Source organism: Dysidea avara, chromosome 7 (genome assembly GCF_963678975.1).
Source record: "Dysidea avara chromosome 7, odDysAvar1.4, whole genome shotgun sequence".
Classification (NCBI taxonomy): Eukaryota; Metazoa; Porifera; class Demospongiae; order Dictyoceratida; family Dysideidae; genus Dysidea; species Dysidea avara.
Window position 1 is genome coordinate 12,969,887 of NC_089278.1, and position 13,379 is coordinate 12,983,265.

Below are 13,379 nucleotides of genomic sequence, written 5' to 3' on the forward strand. Positions count from 1 at the left end.
GGTTTTAATAGAGTGGGCTAATAGCCTTTAGAATAAGTCATTACACTTCAACATACAATGTTACAATTGAGGCATTTCCAAACAATTGTTTTGGTGATCATTTGTCACAGAATATAGTTTATTAACAATCAACTAGACAGAACTTTGCAACTATACTCATAAAAGCTAAACCTCCAGAATTAATTCACAGATTCCAAAGCTTGATGCTCAATATAACAAGCATACTGTATGTTTTCCTGTGACGTTGCCCAGGCAACACTGAGTGACATCTTTGTATGTTCACACTAAATGATATATATGAGAAATATAGCACAAAAATGTGGACTTTTGATAAAAATACAGTACTTGGCTTTGCCTCATACTACACCCACTCTTTGTGTGATATTTCACATATAGCACTCTCAACAATGTTTTAACTATCATCCTTGATTGATTACATTGCAAATTACAGTAAGAAAATTTAGTGGCAATTTTTCGTGCCAAAAGTATAGATTTTAAATTATAGCTAATCTAAATAATTATTGGTTTTTAAAGGTGTATTTGCCAAATGTCTTTGTGAAATTTTCTTAATATGGCTAGAAATAGTATATATGTCTGTAGTATAAAGCATGAAACATTTATATACAGTAATCAACTGTTTTGTAGTTATAACACTCACCAGCTCCAGGTTGTCTTGAATAGTGAACAACATGAATTCCACCTGCTTTAACAAGTGATGCATTTATACTTCTTGTGGCTATCCCAGCCACTTGATCAGCAACTCCAACATAAGATCTTGCTTGATCACTCCAGTAAAGTTCAGATCGAAACACTTCTATGGCATATGGGCTACTAATGGAATTTGATGGTTGTTTAAATACTCTGCTGTTTCCCTCTAAGCCACACTCAAACAACACATTGAAGTGGTCATCAAACCAGTACAATAAATTATTGTCATAGTCTATGGTCAGTCCAGTTGGAATTACTACACTCACTTGTGCTATTGTTCTCCGTCTACTTCCAGACATTTCCATTTTCTCAATTCTCCGTGGTGTATCATAATTAATCCAAAATAATGTTCCATGGATAGGATCTACTGCTATGGATTGAGGTAATATGTTAACGTTAACCACTAACTCAATGTTAGTCCCATCCAAGTTTGAACGTGCTATTAGACGTAATCCATGGTCAGTAAAGTAGAGTTTACGATTAACCCAATCAACAGCAATTTGCTCAGGACTACTTAATCCTGCAATAATTGTTTCTACTGCAGATCCGTTATGTCCATTATCAAATGAAACTCTGTGAATTGTACCAAAAGTTACCTCACTCCAGTAGAACATTCTACCCACTAAGTCATAATCAATACCAAGAACACTGTAGCAGTTTACTACATGATGACTAACAGCATTGGTGTTAAGGTTAACTGAAACTAGGCTGGTACGATTTGAGATCATCAAACTGGGACTGATATCTCTATACTCTTCCTGAGTACAACTGTCTACATGCAATAGAAAATTACATGCAAACTTCACTACACTTAAAGTTCATGTAACAAGATGTTTCATGCAAGTAAATATTTTAATACAATAAGTGTTTATACACAAGTGATAATGCCACCAGCTGGTTCATTATTAAACTTCTTCACTTGTTCTCTGCACTTATAAGCCAAGCAGTGATGAAGGCATGCCATTAAACCTGGTAATGTGACTAACCAGCCTCACATTACACTTTATGGCAGCATTTCAAACATGACCTGAAATGCTTATAAAAAGTTTGGCATTTTACAGTGGTATGTTGGAGGGTATTTGTCAAGCTGAAGCAATGTCTAACAGTGAAAAAATTCCCTTAGTCATTATTGAGTTGCACTTGTCAATCAGTCAGTCAGTCAGTCAGTCAAAAGAAAATTCTGCTAAATAGAAAATTACGGGAACTTACTGGAAGCATTTTGGGTGTGTTTATATCAACCAATAATATCAATGCCCTATAAAGGTCTTATGAGGTTGGTTTCTGGGTTTCTGGTCAATATACCACTACTCCAATACAATAGTAATTTACCTGATTCAATATCCACACATCTGCCAGGCTGAACATTTTCACCATCAATTCTGAACACATACTTTCCAGGCACACAGACATTAGAGTTATCATCCAACTGTAAGATCAAACCATTAATCACTTCAGGTTGTACATAAAAGTGAACTCCATCTCCTCCATTAAATCCAACTTGAGCTCCACCAACTCCTATACCATTAACCCCACCAGTATTATCTGCTGAAGACCACTGTATCCCTCCATCCAAATAGTTGAATATTGTATAAGACTGGCGACCATTGGTAGCTATGACTGCTTGAAAAGTGTTCACCTGCAAGAAATTAATGTAGTCACTACTGCTGCAGGGACAAAGATGACATTATATATAGCAATATACTTTATGCTTTACACGCTATACTGTAAGCATGGCCACGACTTTGGTAATAGTTGGACTCTGGTGTCTGTGCCCCGATAATGACTAGTCAACAAATCCTTCAAAATGTTATATCATGAGTGTCTAAGTGTGTTAGTGTAGAAAAACACAATAATTATTTTCTGATTTCTTCTTAAGAGTCTATCATACAGTATGGTAGTACTGTATATTAGGAAGAACCAGGCTTTTCCAGCCAAAAGTATCACCCAAAAACCAGCTTCAGTTTCCCTTCATGACAGCTTGGCAAAATTGGATAGGCACAGCCAAGCCCAAAAATGTCCTCAGACCAAGCCCAAACCCTTCCAAAAAGTTTCTATAGGATTATTAAAATTTTCTACTTAAAATTTTATGCTGACTGACTGACTGACTGACTGACTTACTTACTGAAAGACTGATTCCTCCAACCAAGCACAAGTAGAGTTGATTTCTTTACTATTTAACTGTTCAACGTTGCTTCATCCTGAGATGTACTTTTTGCCAACCATGGTACATACAATGCACGCATCACAGACTTACCTTTGTCTTCCTTTGTGTTCCAGTTCTTTTCACTAACAACTCAAGGTGTCAATCGCAATAGCGTGATGTGGCTTCCCTGTGCTGTGCCAGATGGCTATTATGCTTATTGCCCATTTTTTCATTAGTGATTGGACTGATTGTAGAGATGCTTCTCGTGCTTTTCTTTGTTTGTATAATGCTGTGTAACAGGCTGAACTTTTATGTGAAAGCAAGTCACTTCACTTTTGTGTGAATTGTCCGCATCTGGATTGACTGCAGAGGCATTTCTCCTACTGCTCTTCATTTGTAGCACTGTATAATGGGCTAAGCATAACTGAAAGTGAAGCGTAATGGCCACTTCACTTTTGAGTCATCAGTAATTGGTAGCTGGGATGTGCGTTCAAGTGAAAACATCAACTCTTGCACCATCCTTTCATTTGTGTGGTATACGTGTGTGGGTTCACCAGTCATAATAATGTTACAAAGCACAAATATAAGGAAACATTAGGGATCACAGAAAAGAGTAGGGAAACAAGAGAGGTCACCTATCCTCTACTGGGCCATATTAAGGGGTGTGATCTTCACCGTGCTACCAATCAGAGGCATGTATTTTATCATCAATTTCTATAGGTACAGCTAGATTGTTAAGGTGTGTGTCCCTCAGTCATATCAACTAGATCATAAAGGGCATGCCACTTGATTGGTATTGCAAGTTCATATTCATAAAAGTCCTATCACACAGGTACAGTGTATATCACTGTCTACCAGTAATACCTCTTAAAGCAATGTGAACAATTTATATGAGTTTTGGCAATTTTTAAACTTCAATATCCAGCTATTTGTTTTTTGTTTTAATGCTATATTTGATGCTGGATGGCTTAATATTATTCCGTAAAGGTGATTTTCGTTGTGTAAGATGAGATTTTTAGGGGTGGCGATTTGGACAGTGCCTGTCAAAACAGTACTTCCATGCTGTTTAATTGATCAGTTACTGAAATATTTTATCGTTCTCTCTGCCATAACTGCCATATTATGCCAGAATCAACTATATAAATGTCTGTAGTATCACTACACTGTAACCAAAACAGGTTTCAGGAAAAAATAAATTGAATGTCAGTTATGTAGCTTCAATTCATGTACATGTTATGTTTTGAGTCCTGATATCATGACGGTAAAAGTATATACAAACTTAACATGATGTCACAGTAGTCATCTTACATACGTACGTATGTCAACTCAGATATTCCTCATTAGAAGTTCTTGGGCTTCATTTCTTCCTTCAAACAAGTGTACAAGTGTTCTTTTAATTCAACATTACCAAGTGATCCCTTCTTGTTTCATGGCTTTTTTCAGTAATCCCTATTCCCCCTTTTAAAATTTTCAATTCACCTAGTTTGTGTGTGTGATTTTATTAATCCAGTAACTAGACAGATGTTGAAAACATCGTGGGGCGAGCCTGAGTGAGTTGAGTTGCACAACAATGTATTTGTGCATGACTGAGGTATGTTGTATTTTTGTTTTGTAGGTGAAGCAGAAAGTAGATTTGAGCAAGATTGAAAATTTGCTACTGGTAGCTAGTATTAAAATATACTCACTGCTAGCTGTTTTTGGTACACTTCACATTTAATTCACTACAATCTTTTGAATTAAACCATCAATATTGATGTAGTTATAAAACAAAACAATTACAACACCTCAGCCACATGCATGCGACTGCATAAGCTGCATAAGGCCTAAGCTAAAGCGGCATGGGAAGGGAAATACTAAAAGGAATAGAATAAAATAATTAATGCATGAAATTCAATGCCATTTGGTTAATTAAAACATAGAGAAATGAAACTGTGCAGCGTTGGTGCTACTGGTGCCATGATCTATATGCAAGAGCTGGCGTTGATCATCTAATCTTATCTCCCTGTCTTCTGCAGTTTCATTGGCCAACTGCATGCTCTCTTCTGTGAGTGTGCATAGCATCTACCAGATGTCTACTTGCTTCTGCTTCATCTGGCATTTCTGCTGCTGTCCTCGCCCTGTCTCGTTCTCTCCCGTCATTCTTCCAAGATGGTCTTCTTTGTCGATGTCAATGTAGATAGGTTGTGAGCCATGTGACAAATTCTAAGCCATGTGGCACTTTTTTCCATGTTCGTTATGTAAACTCTCGGAAATGGTTGTACGTACGGTTGAGCACTACAAGTGGGGGGCTTTCTGTGTTCGTTACTTAAACTCTCGGGAATGGTCAGACATATGGTCAGATGTATGAAGTGACTACTGCCAATTATTATTATTATTAACACTTTACAGTGACAAGTACTGAAGGTCTGACAGCAAAATGTGCTGCAGTCTTAGGATTACTTAACCTAATTTCAAGGACTTAGGCTTAATGATAAGGTGTAAAAGAAAAGTGGCCGAAGTAAGGAAAAAAAATCCCAGATTCAAACTGCAGGTCACCCAAAGTCTAGTCGGGGCCACACTCAGCAATGGATTTGTTTTACTGTAAGGAAGATTGTTGCAGATCAACCCACTATCATGGTTCATTATCATTTATGGTGAACAAAACAGCAAATCAAACTACTGTACTGTTTAAGTAGAGACCCCCGAAAAATGATGCGCCGCCTAAAATTCCAACTTTAAAAATCATCCTAGAAACATCTTACACAACGAAAATCACCTTTATTACTCTATATAACATCATATACAGCATTAAAAACAAGAAAACACTTACAGATGGCCAGATATAAAAATCACCAAAACTCGAATGCCTGCCTGCCTGCCTAGGCAGTATTTTGGGCAGCTGCCATCATTTTATAGGGGACAATCCTACTAACAGTATTACTACACTGTTTGATTTGTATTGATATTCACATAAAATTCTGAGCCATATATATAGGCACAAGTACACAAAAAATTTGGAATTTTCAACTAGAATAGGGACCATAGCACACCGATAAAAAGTACTGAAACAATGAAACAAGCTGGAGTAGTGCATGATATTAAATCACAGTAAAACAATAAGAAGTGTTATATCCCTACTGTGTTCAAGATACCATAATGGAATGCACAGTAGGGATATAACACTTCTTATTGTTTTGCTGTGATTTAATATCGTGTACTACTCCAGCTTGTTTTAGTACTTTTTACCGATGTGCTATGGTCCCTACTCTAGTTGAAAATTCCAAATTTTTCTGTGTACTTGTTTGTTAATGTTTTTTTGTAAATAATTATTATGACTGGTGAACCCACACATACCGCATCTGAAACGGTGCCGCACCCCCCAATTATCATCTGAAAAGTTAAGTATCGTAAGCGTAGAAATTTTTGTGGTATATAAATTTTCGTGGTTTGCAGCTGATCCATGAAAATTAATCCATATAAAACTGATCCACAAAAATTAATCCATTTAGAAACTCATGTCTCAGCTTGAGCAGACCTATTAACCGTTGCCGCCAATACACTTTCTTATATTATTAACGCGTATAATATATAATTCGTAATGCGCTACGTACGGCCTGATGACAACACATGCACCTGTTCACCCCGTGAATAGATTAATGACCTTATTCAAGTATCTAAGACCCGTTTCCTCTGATTCCAGCAGGCAGGATTCTTTTGTGGTAAGTTAACCCCAAAAAATGGTTTGCTTAGCCCCAGATAAGTACGCCCAGCAGCGTAAACTGATGGAGTAGCCAAAGCTGATAAGCTGTAAGCCTTAAACAATACCTTAAAGTACGAATTTTGCTCCCTGTGGTTCCATGAGAAAATAAACTGGGTCATTGAGATTAAACCACGAAAATTATATCCATGAAATTTAATACACTTGCAAACCTGTCTTTTTGGCAAACCATAAAAATTTTACCCACAAAATTTAATATGCTTATGGTATCCATTATGCTTCATTGTTAGCTATGTTCAGATCAAGAACTGTTTGAAAAGCACCTCTGCAATCCACGCATACCAAAATAAATGGTGCTGCGCGCTCCAGTTTTATCAATTATTGTCTGAAAAGTGAAATATCCATTATGCTTTGTTGTTGGCTGTGTTCAACCTATTACACAGCAGTAAAAAAAGGACCTCTGCAATCAAAACAGCCACTATGAAAAATATGGATGATTTCCATTACGAAGGGAAGCCATCACATACTATCGCCAAATCGACACTTTCTGCTGTCAGCAAAGATGAATGGGACACAAAGGAGGATACTGGCAAGTCCATGAAGAATGCATTATATGTACTGTGGTATGCCAAAAGGCAACTCTCGGGCTGAAGCGACATCGAAAAATCAAGCCCATAGCCTTAGCCATTATTGAGTTACGCTTGTCTGGAGGCATCAGTCAGTCAGTCAGTCAGGCAGTCAATCAGTAGAAAATTCTGTTAAATAAATTATTTTTTAAATTCCGTAGCAACTTGTTGAAAGTGTTTCAGGTCAATCTGAAAGCTTGTTTGGGCTTAGTTTTACCTAACTAATACTGCCTCATCGTCGTCAGAGAAAATTGAGGCTGGTTTTTGGGTGATGTTATTTCATGGACCACGCCTACTCCTTTGTGGTCCCTACTATACAGTACTATTGATAAAAGTATAATTTTATGTCTATTAACAGTTTTACATACAAATTTTTGAGATTTGGTTTTTTTTAAAGTTTTTCATAAAAAAATATTTATGAGGATGTACAAAGGGCTTAGTACAACATAAAATAAGTACAGTAGGACCTCCAGTATCCGAACACCTGTGTGCCAGTTCAATCATAAAAGTGTTCAGATAAGTGAATTTGTTCGGATAAATGCCCATTCATTCACATAAAGTTCTGTTCAACTACTCTAATAGAACATACACTTACTCTAATAGAACGTTCACCTAATGACAAAATACTCTAATAGAGCAGTCACTTATACTGTTTGGATAACTGAGTGTTCAGATAATTGAGATTCAGGTCCTACTGTACATAAAACAAGTTTTAGTACTGAAATAGATCATGACAAAAATTTTCCTTCACTATGTAGTGTAAGTACCTTATCAGCATGGTTACTAAAGTAACCAACGTTATGCCAGGTAGCTATCAGCACCCAAGTGGCTGTGAAACTTGCTGCATTGCTGAAATGCCTCCGTATTTCATTATCAATTGTAGTAGAGCCACTAGACTGTCTATAGTACACCACACCACCAGCAGTTGTATCCACATTAGCCCAAAATGGACAGATCAGTAAAAGGTCAGAGTGTGTAAAAGGGAACCCAACTGGTGAAGGATACGCACTGCGAATACCAAATGAAAGATATCCATTTATACTAACCTACAGAATAAAATGGTATAACATTAGGGTATGTTATTTCATTAGCATGTACCAATAGTTTGCTAGCTATGACGATTTTAGATGCACCACAATAGCTACCCAACTAGTGTATACTACTCACAATTATGCCCCTATAAGTTCCATTGAAGTATGGAAATGTTGGAGGTATTGCTATCACTTGTGACGCAGCAGAAGATGCTGGTGGGAAGCTTGAGTCTCCAGCACTTTGTCCAAATGGAACAAACTGATTGAGTGGAATAGAGTTTGTAATACTGATGATTGTTGTTACAGCTAGTAATACACCCCAACCACTGCAAGTAGTTGTTTTCATTATTCTGTATACAAAAATTACATACACTAAGCAGCTTGTGCTGTCTGCAACTTCATACAATGCCATCACAAAAACTGGGAGCCTGGAAATGTCAGGACCATGCCTTCTGAATTAAATCACATCAATTCACATTATTAAATGCGCAGTGTCTACAGTCAAAGCACCGTGACTGGACATTTTGCTGTTAAAATCATGGTGCAATCAACCAGTAACTCAAGCATCAAACACACTAGGTAAGTTTTTGGGATGTGCTAGGGTTGGAGCGAGCGAAGCAAGCCACCCGACAAAATCGGGCCAACACTAGCTCACCTTGAACTCATCCAAACTTACCTTTATACAGACAGTGAAACACATCATTATGCTACCATCGTTCTCTTGTTTCGCTTGCTTGGATTCCTACTTTATTTTTAAATTTATAATTTTTAATATACTAGTTTGTTTAGTATTTTTTTTGTTAAAGCATACAGCTAGCTATAAACATGTGACTGTTCTATTAGGGTGACTGCTGTGTTAGAGTATCTTGAGGCAGCCTGCAAGATGTGCGCTTGCCCAAAAAGGGGCGTGGTTTCAATCGATTATAGAGTATGTCGAGTCAGCCTTCCAAATTGAAGGTGTGTGGTCACTGAAATACAGCTAGCGCAAAAGGGGTGTGTCATTGTGGTTTCAATCGGTAGATCGATAATGCATAGAATGAAGAATGGGCGTGGTCTTGTGACCCATCGTGAAGCTATCTAGCTAGTACCAGTACCTCCATACAGTACCCTCCGTCATAGATTATATCAGTAAGGAATATAATCTATTCCTCTGTACAGTAGCGTAGTCTAAGCGCCTTAAATAATCTTGTGGCGTCTATTATGCTGCTTAAAGAAAGTGTTGATACGGAAAATTAACGCCTCGGTATGGTTTCGTTGGATGAAGAAGAAGACAAGCAGCCTGATTGAAGATAAAAGAAAAGACAAGGCGCAGAGGGCACACACTCGTCGGAACCCCAAAAGGCACATCCCACTGGTGAGTTTGCTAGTGTTGCGTAAAATGGTTGTCGTGCACTGCTTCGTTTGGCCTCTAGGCTTGCGACTGTGATCAGTCAGGCAGTCAGTCTAAAATTCAAAGTTTTGGCGATTTTTAAAATTCTGTATCCGGCCACCTGTAAGCGTTTTGTTGTATTTAATGCTGTTTTATGTATTATATGGACTAGTGCTATTCCGTAAAGGTGATTTTCGTCTCGTAAGATATCTCTAGGATGATTTTTAAAGGCGCGATTTTGGGCGGCGCGCGAAAATTTCAAACGGATTCCTACTTAAACGGTACCGTACCGTTTGATAGTTACTTTATTTTTTGGGTAATATGTAACTGTAACTAAATAGTTCTGTTGCAAGTAATATGTAATATGTAACTAGTTATTTATAAAAAAGTAACTGTCCCAACACTGTTTGCTGGTTACTATTATATGTAGTGGATGTCTTGTACCACATGAAATGACACTGTAGTCTGTGAGCAGATTGAAAGACTTAAACAAGGTAATACAGCTATGACCCTGACACTAATACACCTCCTTTATTTTCTTGAAAATATATAGAATAGTGTGGATTTAGTAATTCAATAACCTTATCACAGTGTCTTGATAAACAGCTGTGGCATTTATAGTACTACAAATACTTTGACTTAAGATCCTCATTCATATGCATATTGGTATATTGAAAGTCAAAATATTAGAAAGCATAGTGCATAAAGAGTTTGGTCCTTTTGTGGTATACGACTACAGCAATTCAAGTGGTAGTGCTGCATAAAAACAATTCCTCTGAACCATTTATTACAAATTTATATACATCTAAGAGTGGTCTTGTAACTATGGGTTAACCCAACTATGGGTTGCTGTATTTGGCGGATCACGGATCACGTGCTGACCATATTCCACTGCTCATTGGAGATGTTTATAAGCATTGTGTCAGTATATAAAATGATTAAATATACTTGATATATGACAAAACGCTGCACACATCACTTCATCACTAAAATGGGCCACACACCATTCCTGGATTTAGCTAGCTACGTGATCAATGTAACCGGCAATTGAATCAAAGCCGCCAACATCACATTATTACATTTGTCGATTAATTATAGGTCTACTACCTTTGATCAAACTGAAGTATTAAAGCCTAAGCCAGCCAATACTGATTTTTTCTTTTGTCATTTAGTCGGGAATGTGAGATTAGCTATTACAGCCAGCTCATGCCGCAGCTGTAATCCAATGGCGGATCCAGGATGGGGCATGTGGGACAAATGCCCCCCCTCCCACCTGTGAAGGAGCCAGCCATGCATGCTTTTGATCAAAATACTGAACTTTGTCAGGCCAATATCAGCTTAGCTATAAAACTGATGAAAATATGCACATTTTACTAGCATTATTACAAATTCACCTGAAACCAACGCAAACTAACTGTGAAATTGTCACCCAGCACCTTCATGCGTACTAAGCACCTCTAAAAATAATTGTCGTGTTGCTGTCATTTAAGACATTCAGAGCCTTTATACCGCTGTTAAGACTTCACAACCGTCTTACAAAGGCCAAAAATGGCAAAAATCAACAGTGAGACACTAAAGAGGTGATTATTTCCTGCTTCAAAAATGCAGCAACTAACAAGAGAATCTGGCTCTTCCCAACCACCTAGAACTTAGCCTGTTTGTGCCCCTCCCCTTGCCAGCTCCTGGATCCGCCCCTGTAATCCTACGATCATTCTATACTTTACCTTCTTTTCGTCATGGTAGGAGAGTGTGCCCTGGCTATCACACCGCTGAATTGACCTGCGCTTTTCTGTTCAGAATATTCGCTTCAATAAAGATAGTCAATAGCTAATCAGCTCGCCAAGTTAACTTACTCAGAAGTCGATAAAATCCATAGTCTCCTCAAACACCTGTCTATCCATGACTAACGATGTATACAGATAGTGGACTATTAGACGTACCATATAGCTACGTATGACCGTAAACGGCCGTAGCTAAATCCATAGATCTGGAACGGTGCATTTTAGTGATGAAGTATGCAGCGTTTTGTCATCATTAGTAAAATAATTATTACACCAAGACTGACACAATACTTATTAGCAGTGGAATATGGTCATCACGTGACCCGTCAAATACAGCAACCCTGTAATATTCTCCTATCAAACTATAAAAGAGTTATACTGCAATAGAACTTACTATATACTCTGTCACTGAAGTCAAGTGCAAATAGCTAACATATACAGCACAACTCCAATACAGTCCGTTACATTACTTTGCTCTTTATTCCTTTGGCATTACCTTCTATGTATTCACAGAGGAGGAATCAGCTGCTGTTTAAAGAAGTACTGCATCATTGCTATATTTGGTATTACTATTTTATATATTCATTGAGAAGAAATTACCCTGTCAGCTGTTTATTTAAAGGAGCTGGCCTGTTTGTCTGACCACTAAATGTTTGAATATAATATCAAAAAGACTACTATGGGTTGGTGTACAAGGTGGTCACCCACACTGTTAACAACATTAGTAGCTGCTGATAACACTACATGAAGTACTAACAACCATAACAACTTGGTTGCTCAGTACCATTGTCAATACCTGTACCATTCTCCAAATCCTCTCATGCAAACACAGATAGCTAATGCATGTATAGCTCAGATAACAAAAAAATGAAAGTCCCACCCTTATCCATCCCATACTCCTAACAAACTGAAACAGCACAAAACTTAACAGCCTCATTCCCAAATACATCATCCACTGACACAACAGCAGTTTAAAGAAGCAGGATGTTCCTCAACAGCAGCCCTATGCTTTATCAATTGTTAACACGTACTTATAAGCAAAAGAAAAAATGATGGACATATATAAGATGAAGCATCAACATCAGCCACACAAACATCAAAGTATGTCTCAGTCTGAGGTAGTCACACACTTTGAGTTCCAAGATCACTGACAAGCAATCAATGCAGGAGTATCAGCCAGCATCACAACGCACAACTGGTTCATGGATAGTCACATCTGCCAAATCACCCTATACATCATAGGCGTAGCAAGCACCTCATGGTTGGGGGTAAGGATAAAATAAAAGGCGAGCATGCTTAACTATGGGGGTCTGGGAGCATCTCCCCCCAGGAAAATTTTTTTGCTAATGCTCTGACATTGAATTTCAGAGTATTTTAGTAGTAAAAACATGTTTGCATCATTCCAGCAATGCATTCTTACTTGTGTAATTTACTTCAGGCGTCTAGATTCAGTGGAATGGAATGGTGGACTGGACTGGAATGGTGGACTGGAATGGAATGGAGGAAAGGAACGGTAATTTCAATTGGTGCTCACCTCTTTATAAAGACCACCTTCTAACAAAGACCACCTCTTTATAAAGATTGTTTTACTTTAATGTTTAAATTGCTGCTGTCTTGTTGTTTTAGAATGTATCCCCATAAAACGATCTACTGATCAGTTGTGCGCCACATGCCTAGAAATGAGTCAGAGTGATATCTCTAATTTGTAATACAATATACCCCATGCAAAAACAGTTTGGCTGTACAAAAATGATGTCCCCATCAAACTAAAAGTAACTGATAACTAAAGGAGCTAATATCTGGGTGAGGCCAAGAAATACTGGCAAATAACTCGCTATAATTCATAAAAAATTTGGTCCTTTATCATTGACTCATACAGTCTTGCTGTATTCCTAATTAATTCCCTGTAACTCTAATTGGCTAGTAATTTAGCCGCCTTTTTTCTCCTCTACAACGCCAGACTATTGAGAAAGATACCAATTTACTAGCCTACTAGATTTACAGGGAATTAATTAGGAATAGCT

The 13,379-nt window shown here is 37.7% G+C and overlaps 1 protein-coding gene across 3 annotated transcripts in view; it reads right to left on the minus strand.

The window, feature by feature from the left end:
* LOC136262526 (low-density lipoprotein receptor-related protein 4-like) overlaps nt 1-13,379 on the minus strand; it is a 34,419-nt gene that overhangs the window by 19,963 nt on the left and 1,077 nt on the right. The window contains exons 1-5 of one of the 3 annotated variants that reach the window (XM_066056829.1): nt 11,852-11,944; nt 8,342-8,555; nt 7,942-8,220; nt 2,038-2,344; nt 659-1,480 (exon numbers count right to left, since the gene is read on the minus strand). In XM_066056829.1, the coding sequence (XP_065912901.1) occupies nt 659-1,480; nt 2,038-2,344; nt 7,942-8,220; nt 8,342-8,551 (1,618 nt within the window). In that variant the 5' untranslated portion in view covers nt 8,552-8,555; nt 11,852-11,944. Of the gene's footprint in view, nt 1-658; nt 1,481-2,037; nt 2,345-7,941; nt 8,221-8,341; nt 8,556-11,749; nt 11,945-13,379 lie in introns of those variants that run through there. The other 2 variants (XM_066056828.1, XM_066056827.1) reach the window with 2 other exon arrangements.